The 17,820-nt window shown below is 36.5% G+C and overlaps 1 protein-coding gene and 1 pseudogene across 1 annotated transcript in view; one reads left to right on the top strand and one right to left on the bottom strand.

Annotated features, from left to right (window-relative positions):
• The window catches only part of LOC141340567 (uncharacterized), a 286,821-nt gene that overhangs the window by 194,160 nt on the left and 74,841 nt on the right, over nt 1-17,820 (bottom strand). Inside the window, exon 3 of the mRNA XM_073845603.1 lies at nt 13,338-13,364. Coding sequence (XP_073701704.1) covers nt 13,338-13,364 — 27 coding nt within the window. The remainder of the gene's footprint in view (nt 1-13,337; nt 13,365-17,820) is intronic.
• Nucleotides 13,522-15,694, top strand: LOC141342859 (uncharacterized; annotated as a pseudogene).

The raw sequence follows: 17,820 nt of genomic DNA, 5'->3' as shown, positions 1-17,820 counted from the left end.
TGAGCTTTTGCCAGTGTTTTACTATCATTAATACTGATGTGTGTGTTGAGTTTCATGAAATTCTAAGCATGTTATCTGCCTCAAAAACACAGGAAACAAATGTTAAAGTTTGACATGTTGCCACGGCAACAGCGTTTGATCTATCAAGGACCCCTTTACAGATTCTCATCGCCCGTGTTTTGATATTATTCCCCGTGTTTTGATATTATTCTGATGAAGTTTGAAGCAAATTGAGTAAAATTAAGAGGCTGATTTAAAAGCGTTTTGCAAACAACACACTTCCTGCTGCCAGTTGGTGGCGCTATAACTTTGACTCATAATAGTGACATCTCTGTGATCGGCATCAGACGACAAACAAACAGCTGAAGTTTGGTCAAAATCAGGCAAAGTGTGTCAAAGTTATTAGACACTTCCTGTTTCTCATTTCTCGCCATAATTTGTCGCCCCGCCACGGCCAAACTATTGAAGATATTGAAAATCCCCTGGCAATTTTGAGTCCCCAATGTCTTGAGATCATGCTGACCAAGTTTGGTGGCCTTCGGTGGAAAGGCCTAGGAGGAGGATTTCAAATTCCACAGCCTGATTTTTCCAAAAATCCACATTTAAATAAAAATTAAATTCTAAGCATTTTAAGTGGCTCAAAAACACAAAAAACTAAAGTTAAAGTTTGACACGTTGCCATGGCAACATGATAAAAGTTATCGATAAAGCCCTTCACAGATTCTCATCGGTCATGTTTTGACATTATTGTGATGAAGTTTGAAGCAAATTTAGTAAAATTAAGAGGCTGATTTCAAAGCATTTTGAAAATGACACACTTCCTGCTGCCAGTTGGTGGCGCTATAACTTTGACTCATAATAGTCACGTTGATGTAATCTGCATCACACAACAAACAAACTGGTGATGTTTCATCAGAATCAGGCAATGTGTGCAACAGTTATTAGAAACTTCATGTTTCTCATTTCTCGCCATAACTTTGTCGCCTTGCCACGGCCAAACCGTTCGAGATATCAAAAATCCCCTCGCAATTTTGCATCCTCAATGTCTTGAGATCATGCTGACCGAGTTTGGCGACAATCCTATGGAAATTCTGGGAGGAGTATTTCAAATTCCAGAGCATGCGCTTTTTAGACTGCCCTAAATATCTCACTTCCTGTTGGGTGGAGCCCATGACAGAGTACAAAATTTGTTTGGCTCAGTGAGATCTATATGTGTATTGAGTTTCATATCAGTACGTTCAAGTATGTGTGCGCAGTACATCAAGTTTTCAAACTGTGTTCCAGGCCCGGGTCTCAGCCTCTGTGGCATCCGGACGACGGCAGATTCCAACGTGTGTGCAAATTTTCAAGAGTTTTTGAGTATGTTAAGGCCCCCAAAAGTGCCCGGAAGGTTGAAAAAGAAAAAAGAAAGAAAGAACCCTTAGAAGAACAATAGGGCCTTCGCCCTTTTGGCCTTGGGCCCTAATTAGCACATTACATCGATCTAGAAATTGTTTTTCATATAGTGTTCGTAAGAAAGTTGCTTCTCAAATTATACTTCCAATTTTTGATTATTGTGATGTTGTTTATCAATCTGCATTAAAATTTGATCTTGCTCCACTGAACACGGTATATAATAGACTGTAAATTTGTTTTGGGATGTTCTTTTTATACTCATCATTGTATGATGTATGACTCACTTCAGTGGCCGTCTTTGCACACTAGACGACATATTCATTGGCTTCAATTTCTTTTTAAATGTATTTATTTCAATTATCCTAGTTATTTACAAAAATATTTTGTACCTTTTTCTTCAAACTACCAAGTTAGGCATTCTCTTCAGACTTATTTTTTTGTTTCTCGTGTCAAAAAAAACTATTGGGAAAACTATTGGGAAAAGATCTTTTATGTATGTATGTATGTGTGTGTATATATATATATATATATATATATATATATATATATATATATTATATATTATTATTATTTATTTATTTTTTTTAACTGATCAAGGTATTTTGTATTAGGTTTTGTTGTATGTTACTAGCTATTGATGGCTAGATAACTTGTGGTGCAGGACGCAGAACACCAAGATTGGCAAATTCGCCACTGGCGCCCTGTGCTCTTCACAGATGAAAGTAGGTTCACACTGATCACATGACAGACGTGGCAGAGTCTGGAGTCGCCGTGGAGAATGTTCTGCTGCCTGCAACATCCCGCAGCATGACAAGTTTGGCAGTTGGTCAGTAATGGTGTGGGGTGGCATTTCTTTGGAGGGCCGCACAGCCCTCATGTGCTCGCCAGAGGTGGCCTGACTGCCATTAGGTACCGAGAGGAGATCCTCAGACCCCTTGTGAGACCATATGCCAGTGCGGTTGGCCCTGGGTTCCTCCTAATGCAAGACAATGCTAGACCTCATGTGGCTGGAGTGTGTCAGCAGTTCCTGCAAGACGAAGTCATTGATGCTATGGACTGTTCCCCAGACCTGAATCCAATTGAGCACATCTTGGACCTCATTTCTCGCTCCATCCACCAATGCCACGTTGCACCATAGACTGTCTAGGAGTTGGTGGATGCTTCAGTCCAGGTCTGGGAGGAGATCCCTCAGGAGACCATCTGCCACCTCATCAGGAGCATGCCCAGGCGTTGTAGAGAGGTCATACAGGCTCGTGGAGGCCAAACACACTGCTGAGCCTCATTTTGACTTGTTTTAAGAACATTACATCAAAGTTGGATCAAGCAGTAGTGTGTTTTTCCACTTCAGTTTTGAGTGTTACTCCAAATCCAGACCTCCATGGGTTAATAAATTAGATTTTCATTGATAATTTTTGTGTGATTTTGTTGTCAGCACATTCAACTATGTAAAGAACAAAGTATTTAATAAGAATATTTCATTCATTCAGATCTAGGATGTGTTATTTTAGTGTTCCCTTTATTTTTTGAGCAGTGTGTATATATATATATATATATATATATATATATATATATATATATATATATATATATATATTTATTATACACACACACACACACACACACACACACACACACACACACACACACACACACACACACACTCATCTTCAGCATACCTTCAGCTCAGATACACCTAACCCTACCCAATACTTTATTTCAACTCAATAATTTTTGTTGAAAACATATGCCTTTCCGATGTGATATGAAAAGAAAAAAGGACACGATTTCGAAAACAATTTCACCAAAAAGGCGGACGCGAACTCGGGTCTCTCGCGTTAAAAAGTTACTCGTGTTATCACTTACGCCACTGAAAACTGTAATTAACAGTCGTCTTTTGTAGTATTTGTAAAGATGGCTTATTTGCACTGTGTAAAAAAAAAAAAGAAAAAAAAAATACACATTAACTAAAAGACACCAGACTACAGAAAATGGTATATACTACAGTAATTTTGTATTTTCATGTATATATAAATACACTGCAGGTGATTTGAGCTCTTTCTATAAAACAACCAGAAAGTTAAATAAATGTATTTTCTTTCTGACATTCAGGTTACTTATTTAAAACAGATATATTAACCATTTAAGAGTTTAAATAATCTTAATCTATAATTAGTCTATTTGTTAACAGAAACTACATACATAAAAGTATCACAGTTTAAGTATTTTTATGGAATAACACACATATTATTAACCAAGATTATTGTGGATTTTGTACTTTTGAGACACTCCCTAACTTGACATGCGCAAGTGGGGATCGTTCTGAGGACTTTTTCCACTTCAGACGCTTAAAAGAATTACATCATCGAATAATATTATGAATATTTGTTATATTATGCTTTTAAATGTGATCTGAACGAGATACAGCATGATCCATGAATATTATGCGGTTACATATAAATTAATGCTGATGTAAAGATCGAATGTCTAACGAATGTCCAACATAAAACCAACTTTACCACACTCAGCAAAAGCACTTCCAGATCTAGTAAGAAACATTTAAATTCTGCACAGAATTTTTGGTAACATTTTCTATGAAGCCCCTATTTATAATACATTATAAAGTATTTCTAAGGCATTGTAATGAATGCATCATAAAAAAGTAAATAAAAAAAATCTTATAAAATGTTCTCATGAATAATCATAACAATTACAATGTACTAAAGTACTTGAGTATTTGGGGTTCTAATTTTTGAGATTATGATTATTTATTAGACACGATGGGCGGCATATTAAATCAACGCAATTTTTAATGGACTATTTCATATATATATATATAATTTTTTTTTTTTTTTTTTTTTTACATTTTATTATGATGGGCCCCCTGGTCTACTGACTAGAAGCAACTTTCCAACTACATGTACATTCCCACTACACTAACACTCCTTTATCAGTAGTATTATTAGTCTAGTATTATTCGACTTAGGTTAAGTTTGGCTTGGTAGAAGGTTTACAAACTTGCAAAGTTACATATCAGTTTGTCTTTTGGGGAACCATCAAAATACAGTGTTAGAATATATTTAGCATAATACTAATAATAATTATTGCTAGCTGTCATGCAGTTGAAAAGTTACTTATCAAAAGCTGTATAAAGGGTACCATCAAAATAATCTAACTAATAATACAAACGTGTCATGTTACACATTCATCTGATACATTAACTTTTGGCTCTGTGATAGATATTATTATTGTTATTATTATTAATACTTATAAGTGCTCTTTGTATGCTTCCAGTAAAGTGACATGCTAAACATGGTGATATATGAGACTTATGTTATAACTATGAGGAGATAATCACATGCTTAAAAGCTATAACCGCAAATAAATAAAAATTACAATACGTTAAAACTTTTTTATGATACAACACACTATACGTTTTTTTTTTTATAATGCACTATGAATTCGTTAAAGTGCCTTAAGCATACCCTTATAATGCATTATAAATATGGTCTTCAAAGAAAGTGTTACTGAATTAATTTATGAACAGATCAAACACGGCTGATGCAGAAACAGTAGTGTTAGCTAAAGTCATGTCCAATGCTAATACATAATCAGTTTCAGGGTTTGTACATTTTGGGAGAGAAATTCAAGAACTTTTCAACGAAATTAAAATTTTGCATGCCTCCTGACTCGAGTTTAGTGCTTTGCTGTCAAATGTGTCTTACCAAGAAATAAATATGTAATACAGTTTAGTAACTGCGCTTATACATTCAAAACAATAGTAATATTATGGTTAACTTGTTATTCACTTTTTAGCATCAAATGATGATTTGTTTATGCAGTTTGAGGTTTAAAAACATGTTATTTTCCACATACTGTACATTATTGTTGCTCCTCTCTGCCCTCCCTTTAAGAAACGCTTTGATTTTCACAAAACTCACTGACTACGTTTACATGGACACCAGTTATCTAATTAATGACCTTATTCTGAATAAGACAATAATATGATTAAGCTGTTTACATGAGTTGCCTTTAGAATATTCCTTTCATGTCCCCTTTTTACATGTTATAGTGCATAGATCGATTAATGACACACATCATTACGTCCACACGCGACGCTATCAGTTCATCTTCTTTATAGACTTTTGGATGTTTGGGTTTTAATTTTACAAAAGCTTGAAGTGGCTCTGGACATATGCAATATTTTTTAGAATGTGTGAGTCAAAATTTGCCGTGGTTGCATTTGTGCGAGTGCGTGCTGTGCTGCTCCAAAGTGTCTGATCCATACAGCGAGCGTTTCAGAGCCAGTCAGTTTTTAGGAGAAAAAAAAGCACACGCAAGCACAGTCACTGAAAGCCAGTTTAGTTTTACTTTTTTTATTTGTTTTCATTTTGAAAACCCTGTTATCTTTGCCGTTTACCTCACATTACGCTTGGGAGGGTTTCTTTTATTAATTTTTTTATTAATTATTATGATTGCTCAGTGTTTGCGCGCCCTGTAATAAATTATTTAGTCGGCATATAACAGCATGTGATGGAGTCCATGCCTCGACTTATTAGTTTTTGTTTATAAATGCTATATAAGCTAGTTTTAATTTATTTTTGTTATGCTGTTTAATTAAAAATAACAAATCCATCTTTTAAGAATTTGTTTTAATCTTAAAATTGATAGGTGTAGCCTTATATATGTAAGCAAAACCAAGATCATGAATTCGAAAGTAAAAGTAAAAAGCATCCTAAGACATCCCAATAGCGGAAATCCCGTTCAAAAAATTAAAATAAATACTTACAGGGCTTGACATTAACTTTTTGAGGCACTTGTCCTTCGGACAAGTAAATTTATGTTTCACTTGTCCATGCACAAAAGTCACTTGTCCGGGTAAAGATTTATAATATCATTTTTTGTTTTTTTTTGTTTTGCTAATGCAGAATTCATTGAAAGCATCCAAACACTATCAATATTAATACAATTCAGTTGAAACAGTAGAAAGGAACGTAGAATTAGAAGTAGAAAGGAACAGTAGAAGGATCTCCAGACTCATAGTATAATACAAAGTAATACTTTGCACGCTGATGTGCACAGTGTATCACCAGATGTAGTGGTGACTCTTGGTGAAAAAAAATAAAACTATCTATCCGACAGACGCCACAGAACATTTCTCCGTCTTCATAAATAAACCAGTCGAATTCATCTTTCCATTTGGTTACAAATTTTCGTTCCCGTTTGAACTCATATGGTGCTGTTGGTGTAAGGCAGGGCTCGAAATTAACTTTTTTACTTGGTAGCACTGGTGCTCCCAACTTTAAAAAGTTAGGAGCATCCCAAAAAATGTAGGAGCACCCAATTTCTTTTTAGTTATGCACCGATCTTGATTCTTCATGGCCGATTCTGATTAACTGACATCTGACAGACGCCTGCCAGATGTTTGTACACAGCAGATGCTTTCCAGATCAAGAGATCTTTATCAGACATCTTGCAGACGTACATGTGCTATCTGAGCCGCGTTATACAGTATATTGACACGGAGGCGGCAGAATTGTATCTGACAGAATGTGCGCTGTAGCACGAAATATACTATATTTCTTCAAAAGCAGATTGTGGAAACCTTTTAATTGTCCACAATAAAAATAAAATCGTCATTTCACACACCCCTAATTGCAGTTTGTGCAACGCCGGAACAGGGTTTGGTTGAGAGAGAGAGAGAGAGAGAAAAAAAAACGTCCGGTTCTAAGTTAAGCGGAGCGCAGTTTCAGTGACAGGGAATGATTGACGGCTCAGGGCTCGCAAAATGTCAAAATCTCTGGTAGCCCTTCGGGCAGGTACTCATCAGAATTTGATAGCCCAAAAATTAATTTAACTAGCCCAAATTAAAAAAAAGACATTTTTTAAAAATATAGAAAATCAGATAGGAGTCTAAATGTCAATCAAAAATGTTTTCAATACACAAATATAAACAAATATCAAGGAAAGAATTTTATTTCACTATTTAGTGTAGCTGCAGAATTTTAAAATATCAATTTAAGGCAATTTATGACCCTTTTTTTTTAAGAGCTGCACAAGTTAAATGAACAGTATGAGTGGGGTTGGACAATGTACGGTAGAATATTAAGCCATAAAATTACATGATTTATAATTCAGATACAGACACAAAAAACAAAATATCTAATACAATGGCATTTCAACCTTTATACCATTAAAAGGGATAAATCAAGTATATAATTTCTTATTTATATAAGATATATAACATTAGTATTACTTAATTGTTTAGATTTTTAAAAGGCAAATTAAATTATTATTTCACACTCACTTACACATGGATCGATAATTCTGAGCCTAATTTGACCATAAACAGCTGAAAAAATGTATTGAAAATAAAAATTAATTTGTTTGTCACGAGGGGGCGCTTTAGGAGCGCTGAAATACTACGGTTTCCATAGTAACAGCTGTACACAAACCAGTACTAACGCCGTTTTATCAGACATGAAATGACAATGCAAACGACATATTTCTGAGGACAGTCTGTTCCCGTCAGATACATTCATATGAAGACATCCGTGCAGCGTTTTGACTTTGAAACGTACAGCGTGCATATTTATTCAATGACATCATTGCCTTTTTGAAGATTTATCCAAACCTATCGCGATCGTCTTTCCGTCTCTTAAACTTATACGTTAATCAAGACTTTTAGTCTTGTACTACTAGTCAGTAGTTAGGCTAGCGACAGTTTTGAAACCGAGTCGCACCACACTCATTTCTCTCACTCGCACAAATGCTTCCAAATATAATTTGAGGTCGCACAGATTAATTTATCGCAATTTCGAGAGAGAGAGAGAGAGAGAGAGCCGCGCTACCTGGAGAGAGAATGCTGCTACGTCAGAGCAGCCAAAGCGTCAACAAGCTTCCTCGTACTTTTTGACAAGAGTTCTTAACGGGGCGGCCAGAGCTTCTTTGCAGCTCAAGTCGGCGGCGGTGTGAACGTACAGTAACCGTGTGTGTGTGTGTGTGTGTGTGTGTGTGTGTGTGTGTGTGTGTGTGTGTGTGTGTGTGTGTGTGTGTGTGTGTGTCGGCGCGCTGCGCTCTCTGTTCAATATTCCGCTCGGTGTTTGCGCTGCACGTTCTGCTCTGTCGTTAACGGCATATAACGTTAATTAACATGGCATTTTATTTTGTTTGAAATTTAACTTGTCCAGTCGGACAACCAATTTTCTCTTCCACTTGTCCTACAAAAAAATCCACTTGTCCCGGACAAGCGGACAAGCCTTAATGTCGAGCCCTGACTTACAAATAATACTAATGAAAAAGGGGGTTGAATGTGTGAAAGAAAAATTCATTTATACCCTTTCTGTGTGATTTTAGAAGCATATACTTTTTCTTTAAATAGAGACACCCAGAAAGCAAAGAGACATAAAAGGTAAAGAATGTCATCTAGATGAGGGGAAGCAGCTGGGGAAGCAAATGGGCACCTTTGGTGACCCAAAAGGTCTCTTAGAAGGTTTTCTATAGGTTGACTAGTATGCTAAAAAAGGAGTTTTCTTTGGTCCCTGGGGGATAGGGAGTTACAGGCTGTTTTAAGAAATAACCTTGAGGACTAGAGAAGGGATATAAAAGTGGAGGAAGCCCTCCCTTTCTTGTCACATTCTGCAGCAACCTGTGTTCCTGTATGACTGTCTGACCTTCTTTGCAAAGAATAAATCCTTACAAAAGACAATTGATTGAGTTTGTCTCTTATGCGATGAGAGTCGTTTGATTTTTGCCACGACAATTGTTAAAAACGTTTCCATAAAACTAAAAATTATGATAACAAACTAGGCTTTTTATTAGCAATGAGCATTGATTAAACCCATGTTGTAGCAAAAAATAATTAAATTCAAATGAAACCAAAGCGCGACCAACTGAGAGCGTTATGCCGCGTTCCAGTCCAGACGACCCGTTACCCGTGTTTTTCCAAACTTCTACCTGTGAAAGTGCACTGGAACGGCACTCAAACCCGTGAATTCCCACCCGTGAACTCGTACTAGATCGACGACGTACTCCCAGTTCCGAGTTCTGACGTGACATAGCCCGAGAAACAACATTAAAGCCTCTAGGGGTGCGGTTTTTAGTGGCACACAGTGGAAAAATAGAGTTTAGGACAATATAACATTGCAATAAAATTATTAATACTATAAAAATAATAAATGCTTGGCGTGACTTGACTGGAACGCTACAAAGTCCTGAGTCATGGTTTGAAGACGTGATTTACGAGCTCAAAAACCTGCCTGGAACGCAGCATTAGTGTGTATCCTGTCACAAAATGTGGCGAAAAGTCCTACACAAGGGGAATAGTCTGATTAAGGTATGTACATGTCTTCCATAATGCGACTAAAATAGGAATACTCCACCTGTCTTAATTCGATTTGTGTTTACTCCGATTATGACTTTAGTCAGATTAAATTAATCAAAAATCTCAGTTTACATGGTTGCTTCTTAATCAGAGTATTGACTTAATCGTGTTAAAATCGGAATATTGTTGTCCATGTAAACGTACTCACTGTTGATGGAAACCGAGGTGTTCTCTGATGGTTAGCTATCCGTGCTTTGGAATTGGCCGGATAATGTTACACCCCTAACTATGTTGTGATACCATTTCTTGGCGCATCGAGACAGAAATTATAAAACCCATTATAAACTAGGCATTTGTTGCATATGTGCAAACTCGGGTTTGAAAAGTCAGTACTGAATTCTTTAAATACGAAAACGTACTTGCAGGCCGTCAGTCAGAAGCACAGACTGTTCATGCAACATTGTGATTGGCCCACTTTATAGCCTTAACGCTTTGTGTACATCTGGCATTGTAAGCTGCTCTCCCAGGTTCAGGAAACAGTCTTCCGTGAAATGCGCATCACCCACTCAAATATTTGCATTTTACTGTTCCAGAACAGTGTTGTTGACGGATAAGACTTTTGAATAGGCCAATTTTAAAATAACAAAAATATGGGTATGTGTTTGGCCATTTTCCAAACATTTGGAATGTAGTGTACACATGCCTTTATAAAGAAAAGTAAAATATTTGACATTTTAGTGTTTTTACACTTGAGTTGATAAAACGTAGCCTTAAAAAAGTCATCTGGGGCGACCGTAATATATCTCAAAATTCACATTTTTATGTATCATTAAGACTAGTTGAACACATATAAGTAGATAAACTTTTGAAGAAAGACAAACTTTTGTCCCCTTTCATTTTTTGAAAACCATTATTTCACAAGTTTATTCTATAATATCAGAGTCTCCCTCGTAATCCAGTTACAATACTGATTTTTACTTCAAAAGCAAAAAAACTGAATTGGCATTTATACAGATATTACACATTCAGCAATAGCATACCACTGATTAATATTTGAGGCTAAACTGATGGATATTTGGTTATGAATTTAGTGTAATTATTGCTTTCTTATCATTAGTCGCCCCAAATGATAAGAAAACCACAGGTATAAAAATTTCTGTTAAAATGTACACACAAGAGTTCAAGACGAAAGAAAATTTTACTCTTTTTATTCAAATAACATTTCAACATTTAAATATAACAAATCAGAAGGACATTAACATTTAAACGGAGCAATTCCAATAGGCTCCTCACACCATCGGTGCTCAGGCCCTAATTAAAGCTGCAAGTAGCAATGAACGGCCCCTTGCCATCTGCGCAGTCGCCATCACGATAGCATCAGGAAAATGGTGCCCAGTTGGCACATGCATTCACAGTAACACTCTGCCAGTTTGGATTTGAAGTTTACAGAATTGAAAGGGTTGCACTTTAAATTCAACACACAGACACATACACACAATATATAAAATTTTGCCATCCAGTCTCATTTGTTAACATTAACTATATTAGTTAACGTGAACAATAATTAAATAGCATTTATTAATGTTAATTAATATTAAGCTACAAAAAGGTATTCATACATTATTATAATGTAAATTTGTATCTTTTAACAGTTTATATACTGTGAATTAACATGAACATGAACAAAGTTCATGTGGGTATACAGCAATAGACAATAAAGTGCCATATAAACACTTCATTCTTTGAAAATATCTTTAAAAAACAAGTTGAGTATTGTAATGAGGCGATATGAATATAACTCATCTTAAAATGGTATAATTTTCATATTTATGTAGATTACACTACATCAATGTGTATTTCTTCCTCAAAGATGTTCTGCAAAACAGCATTATTCACTGGTCTCTCTCCCTCTCTCCCTTTCACCCCTTCCCCCTACACTCACTCTAACTCTCAACACACATACTTACAGGCAGGCAGAGTGAGAGCAGATTTCTGATTTCTTTTTTTAATTTTCTTTAATTCATAGAGCCTTGTATACTTATGAGATTAACAGCATTTGCTCAGAATGACTAGTTCTCTGTGTGAAAAAAGTTTTAAAGAGATTGGATGCTGCACTTTAAAGATCTAAAAAAATAAGGTTATCTTTTTTACTATCACTTTAAAAAATCACCACAAAGATATCCAAAATCTGCTCGCAATTTAGCATCTTCAGAATCTTCTCTTCATGTTGATAAAGTTTGATGTGAACAGCATGTTGCTCTTATGATGAGTATGAATTTGTTTACAGCCTGATTTTTCCCAAAATCCACATTCAAATCAAAATATCGGGCTTCCTGTTGGTCGTAGCTAATAAGATTAATTTAGAAAGTTGTCCAGCTTGATGAGAACAATTTAGGTGACCAATGTTTAATAGCTCATTGTAGCATACAGTCTAAACCGTTTATTTGATCTACCCTGGTCTCCTACTTTCTGTAGCTCTAGTGACTCTAGCACACTGCTAAAGAAGCTTTTTTTCTTTACCTCTCTCTTTTCCTTGCAAGATACTCTGCTCTTGTTGCAGGGTCGGAGTGGACTTTCTGTCTATGACGAGCAGTCTTCTCTTTGCTTGTTAATCGTGCCATCTAGGAAATAGGTAAAACAGGTTAAAACTTGTTTAAAATGACTAATGCATGTATAGTCACATAAATGGAATGTAATTCTGTATATTTTATACATTTTTCCTGTAGGATTGAACTACAACAAAAAATAAATGTTTATCCCTATAAAAGGAATGGAAAATGGCTGAATTTAGAAAAAAAGATAAAATATACAAATTATTACGCTTAAACAATTAACTCTATGTATATAATTGATTTATATAATATAAAAACTACAAATACAGGACCTATATATCTATCATTTAAAACACTCAGCAGTGGTCGCCCCACATGATACTTGGTCGCCCCATATGATGTTTTCAAGTTCACTCAAGAATAACAGGCTAACAGTTAGCCTCAGAAACCAAACTAGCTTCTTCTAGTGACATGCCACTATCAAATTTACCATCAAAATATAGATTTGTGGGAAAAAACTTATAATTCACAGTTTTGGGGTGGTCGCCCCACATGATGGCCAAAAGTTGTTTCCAGGGGATCTTCACTTGTGTCTGGCTGATGCAATATCCCATCCTTGAGATGGTTTTCAAAATAAAGGTCCCAAAATTGTCGTTTGTTGAAGGTCGCCCCAGATGATATGGATGGAATCAACATAATTCGAACAACATTCATTTGTATATCATGATAGAAAATATATGTGCAAATGCTTTACAGTTTTGTCAATGGATGTAAAACATGTTTGAAATTATGCCAACTAGGAAAAGGGATATATTTAAGTTGATTTAAAGTGTTTTTAAACCAGTTTTCCTAACAAAACTCAAGGCTGGACAGTCGCCCAATATGATGTTTGGACACTTCGGATAGCAGAAAAATGATGAAAAACTTAAAAATTTGGAGAAGTTAGAGTGGTTTAGTAGGTGAAGAAAGTATAACAAGTAGATGAGAAATTTTTATGTATTTTCTATTTTTTTCTGCAAAATAAAATTAACCCGGACAGAAAAACATCACGTCATTGACCCAAATATAACTTAAAACACTTGATTTATAGTTGTGTCCTCATTTGAAAGGCCAAACAAAGAATGTTTGCTTTTGCAATGAAACGCACTGCGTCTCCACAACATGGTGCTGCAACACTACTACATCCGGTGAAGTTACGCCTTCTTTCTTTTCATATTCTTATGGGATGTGTTACGCTAATCTACTCACGCCGTGATGTGGACAAGTGGGGGGGGGGGGGGGGTTGAACGAGCCAATTTAGGGAGGTGTGGCTGAGTCTTAACTTTCATAATAAATATCTCTTTAAGCTTTGCAGCTTTGCAGCTTCACAAATCTTATCTATGCACAAACAGCTTTTAACACTCCAAAGGAAACCGCATCATATGACCCCTTTAAATGATCTTTATTTTTGATATCCCACACACCAGCTCTACCAAATCTGCTTCCGGTGCCACCATCTGTAGGACTTATTGGCACTGCTCTCAAATGTTAGTTTGTTCATGTTTCTCAGCTTATAACAAGTTACTGAAAATGAACCCTTTTTACTTTTATTTCAGAGTTGATTCAAGAAAAAGAGGAAAATGAAGAATCAAGTCAAGTTGAGGAGAAAAATTATTTCAAAACTGGAGAAAAACCTTTGAGTTGCTCTCAAGCCAAACAGAAATATTTAAATAAAAGAAGAGCAGAGAAATGTTCCACCTGCACTCAGTGTGGAAAGACTTTAACTAGAAAAACAGGTCTTGAGCGTCACATGAGAATTCATACTGGAGAAAAACCATTTACTTGTGATCCACGTGGGAAGAGTTTTTCACGCTCATCAAGCTTTAAGGAGCACATGAACATCCACACTAAAGAGAAGCAGCACACATGTGATCAATGTGGTAAAGTGTATTTAGCGGCTTCAGGTCTGAGGAATCACTTGAAAGTTCATACAAAGGTGAATTCATGCCATTTGTGTGGTAAGAGTTTTTGGTGTCTACAAAGTTTGCAAGTATATGAGAATATAAATACTGGTGTGAGAGAATGCATGTGTTCTAAGTGTGAAAAGATTTCTACTTCGGTAACTTATTTAAAACTGCATAAGAGGATCCACACTTATGAGAGTTCACAGTGTAACAAGATATTCAGTAAGTCAGGAGACCTGAAAATACATGAGAGGATCCACGCTAGACAGAAATCGTATAAATGTTCACACTGCAAAAAGAGTTTTAGTCAGTCAGTACATTTGAAAACGCATGAGATGATCCACACTGGAGAGAAACCTTATAAGTGTTCCCACTGCAACAAGAGATTTATTCAGTCATCATATCTGAAAATACATGAGAGGATCCACACTGGAGAGAAACCTTATGAGTGTTCACACTGCAACAAGAGATTTAGTCGGTCAGTACATTTAAAGACACATGAGATGATCCACACTGGAGAGAAACCTTATGAGTGTTCACACTGCAACAAGAGATTTAGTCGGTCAGTAAATTTAAAAACACATGAGATGATCCACACTGGAGAGAAACCTTATAAGTGTTCACACTGCAACAAGAGATTTAGTCAGTCAGTAAATTTGAAAATGCATGAGAGGATCCACACTGGAGAGAACCCTTATGAGTGTTCACACTGCAACAAGAGATTTAGTCGTTCAGTACATTTGAAAAGACATGAGAGGATCCACACTGGAGAGAAACCTTATGAGTGTTCACACTGCAACAAGAGATTTCGTCGGTCAGAACATTTGAAAACACATATGAAGATCCACACTGGAGAGACACCTTATGAGTGTTCACACTGCAACAAGAGATTTCGTCGGTCAGAACATTTGAAAACACATGAGAGGATCCACACTGGAGAGAAACCTTATGAGTGTTCACACTGCAACAAGAGATTTCGTCGGTCAGAACATTTGAAAACACATATGAAGATCCACACTGGAGAGAAACCTTATAAGTGTTCACACTGCAACAAGAGATTTAGTCAGTAAGTAAATTTGAAAATACATGAGATGATCCACACTGGAGAGAACCCTTATGAGTGTTCACACTGCAACAAGAGATTTAGTCGGTCAGTACATTTGAAAAGACATGAGAGGATCCACACTGGAGAGAAACCTTATGAGTGTTCACACTGCAACAAGAGATTTCGTCGGTCAGAACATTTGAAAACACATGAGAGGATCCACAATGGATAGAGACCTTATAAGTGTTCACACTGCAACAAGAGTTTTAGTCAGTCAGTACATTTGAGTGTTTGGTTGTGTTTTTTTTTTTGTGTATATCTCTGGCAGGTTTACACATACTGGTCTGGCATGTACTGTATATGTATACCCATCCCTTCTTGTAAATTAGTAGGAGAGAGATCAGTCTCATTAGTTTTCACTTTTACCTTAAGTAGTTAATGATCATTTTTAGTCATAATTAAATGTTACCTTTTCATCAATACATTATCTTTACTTGTTATTTTTTATTAACAACATTTGTGGTCAACTCAGTGTATTTGCATTAGAAAAAATTAATTTTAGCTTTAATTGTTGAAAGCCATGATGTTTTATGATTTTTTTAAAATATCTAAATAAAGTTTTTAAAATAGAATTGAATTAAATGCCTTTATTGTCCTTGTATTTTTCTAAATACAGTGAAATTAGGAGTATTAGGAGATTACAAAGATTAAACAAGTTATTTTTCATTAGATTTTTTTTTACTCTAAAACGTGGAGTTTATGACCATGATTTAACTATAAAATCAGTTCTTTAAAATGAGCCCTTAATTATTTGTTTGGCAAATAGCGTTGTGGGTTTTGGTTATTTCACTGTTTTAGGCTGTAAGGACCTTTGAAATAACTGAAATCGTGTGGCGAAGTGATATAGACATGTAATGCGGTTAAGTTGCATGGAACTACGTTTGCAGTGCGTTTCCCTGAAAATAATTCACACCTCTAGAACATTCGTCAGCCAATCAGATTCAAGCATTCGATGGCCTCGTCGTATACAGGTCCTTTTCAAAAAATTATCATATTTTGATAAAGTTCATTATTTTCTGTAATGTACTGATAAACATTAGACTTTCATATATTTTAGATTCATTACAACACAACTGAAGTAGTTCAAGCCTTTTATTGTTTTAATATTGATGATTTTGGCATACAGCTCATGAAAACCCAAAATTCCTATCTAAAAAAAATTAGCATATTTCATGCGACCAATAAAAGAAAAGTGTTTTTAATACAAAAAAAGTCAACCTTCAAATAATTATGTTCAGTTATGCACTCAATACTTGGTCGGGAATCCTTTTGCAGAAATGACTGCTTCAATGCGGCGTGGCATGGAGGCAATCAGCCTGTGGCACTGCTGAGGTGTTATGGAGGCCCAGGATGCTTCGATAGCGGCCTTAATCTCGTCCAGAGTGTTGGGTCTTGCGTCTCTCAACTTTCTCTTCACAATATCCCACAGATTCTCTATGGGGTTCAGGTCAGGAGAGTTGGCAGGCCAATTGAGCACAGTAATACCATGGTCAGCAAACCATTATCCAGTGGTTTTGGCACTGTGAGCAGGTGCCAGGTCGTGCTGAAAAATTAAATCTTCATCCCCATAAAGCTTTTCAGCAGATGGAAGCACAAAGTGCTCCAAAATCTCCTGATAGCTAGCTGCATTGACCCTGCCCTTGATAAAACACAGTGGACCAACACCAGCAGCTGACATGGCACCCCAGACCATCACTGACTGTGGGTACTTGACACTGGACTTCAGGCATTTTGGCATTTCCCTCTCCCCAGTCTTCCTCCAGACTCTGGCACCTTGATTTCCGAATGACATGCAAAATTTGAGCAACAGTCCAGTGCTGCTTCTCTGTAGCCCAGGTCAGGCGCTTCTGCCGCTGTTTCTGGTTCAAAAGTGGCTTGACCTGGGGAATGCGGCACCTGTAGCCCATTTCCTGCACACGCCTGTACACGGTGGCTCTGGATGTTTCTACTCCAGACTCAGTCCACTGCTTCTGCAGGTCCCCCAAGGTCTGGAATCGGTCCTTCTCCACAATCTTCCTCAGGGTCCGGTCACCTCTTCTCGTTGTGCAGTGTTTTCTGCCACACTTTTTCCTCCCCACAGACTTCCCACTGAGATACCTTGATACAGCACTCTGGTAACAGCCTATTCGTTCAGAAATGTCTTTCTGTGTCTTACCCTCTTGCTTGAGGGTGTCAATGATGGCCTTCTGGACAGCAGTCAGGTCGGCAGTCATACCCATGATTGCGGTTTCGAGTAATGAACCAGGCTGGAAGTTTTTAAAAGCATCAGGAATCTTTTGCAGGTGTTTAGAGTTAATTAGTTGATTCAGATGATTAGGTTAATAGCTCGTTTAGAGAACCTTTTCATGATATGCTAATTTGATATGAGCTGTATGCCAAAATCATCAATATTAAAACAATAAAAGGCTTGAACTACTTCAGTTGTGTGTAATGAATGTAAAATATATGAAAGTCTAATGTTTATCAGTACATTACAGCAAATAATGAACTTTATCACAATATGCT

Source organism: Garra rufa, chromosome 1 (genome assembly GCF_049309525.1).
Source record: "Garra rufa chromosome 1, GarRuf1.0, whole genome shotgun sequence".
NCBI lineage: Eukaryota > Metazoa > Chordata > Actinopteri > Cypriniformes > Cyprinidae > Garra > Garra rufa.
This window is presented reverse-complemented; position numbering and strand designations above follow the sequence as displayed.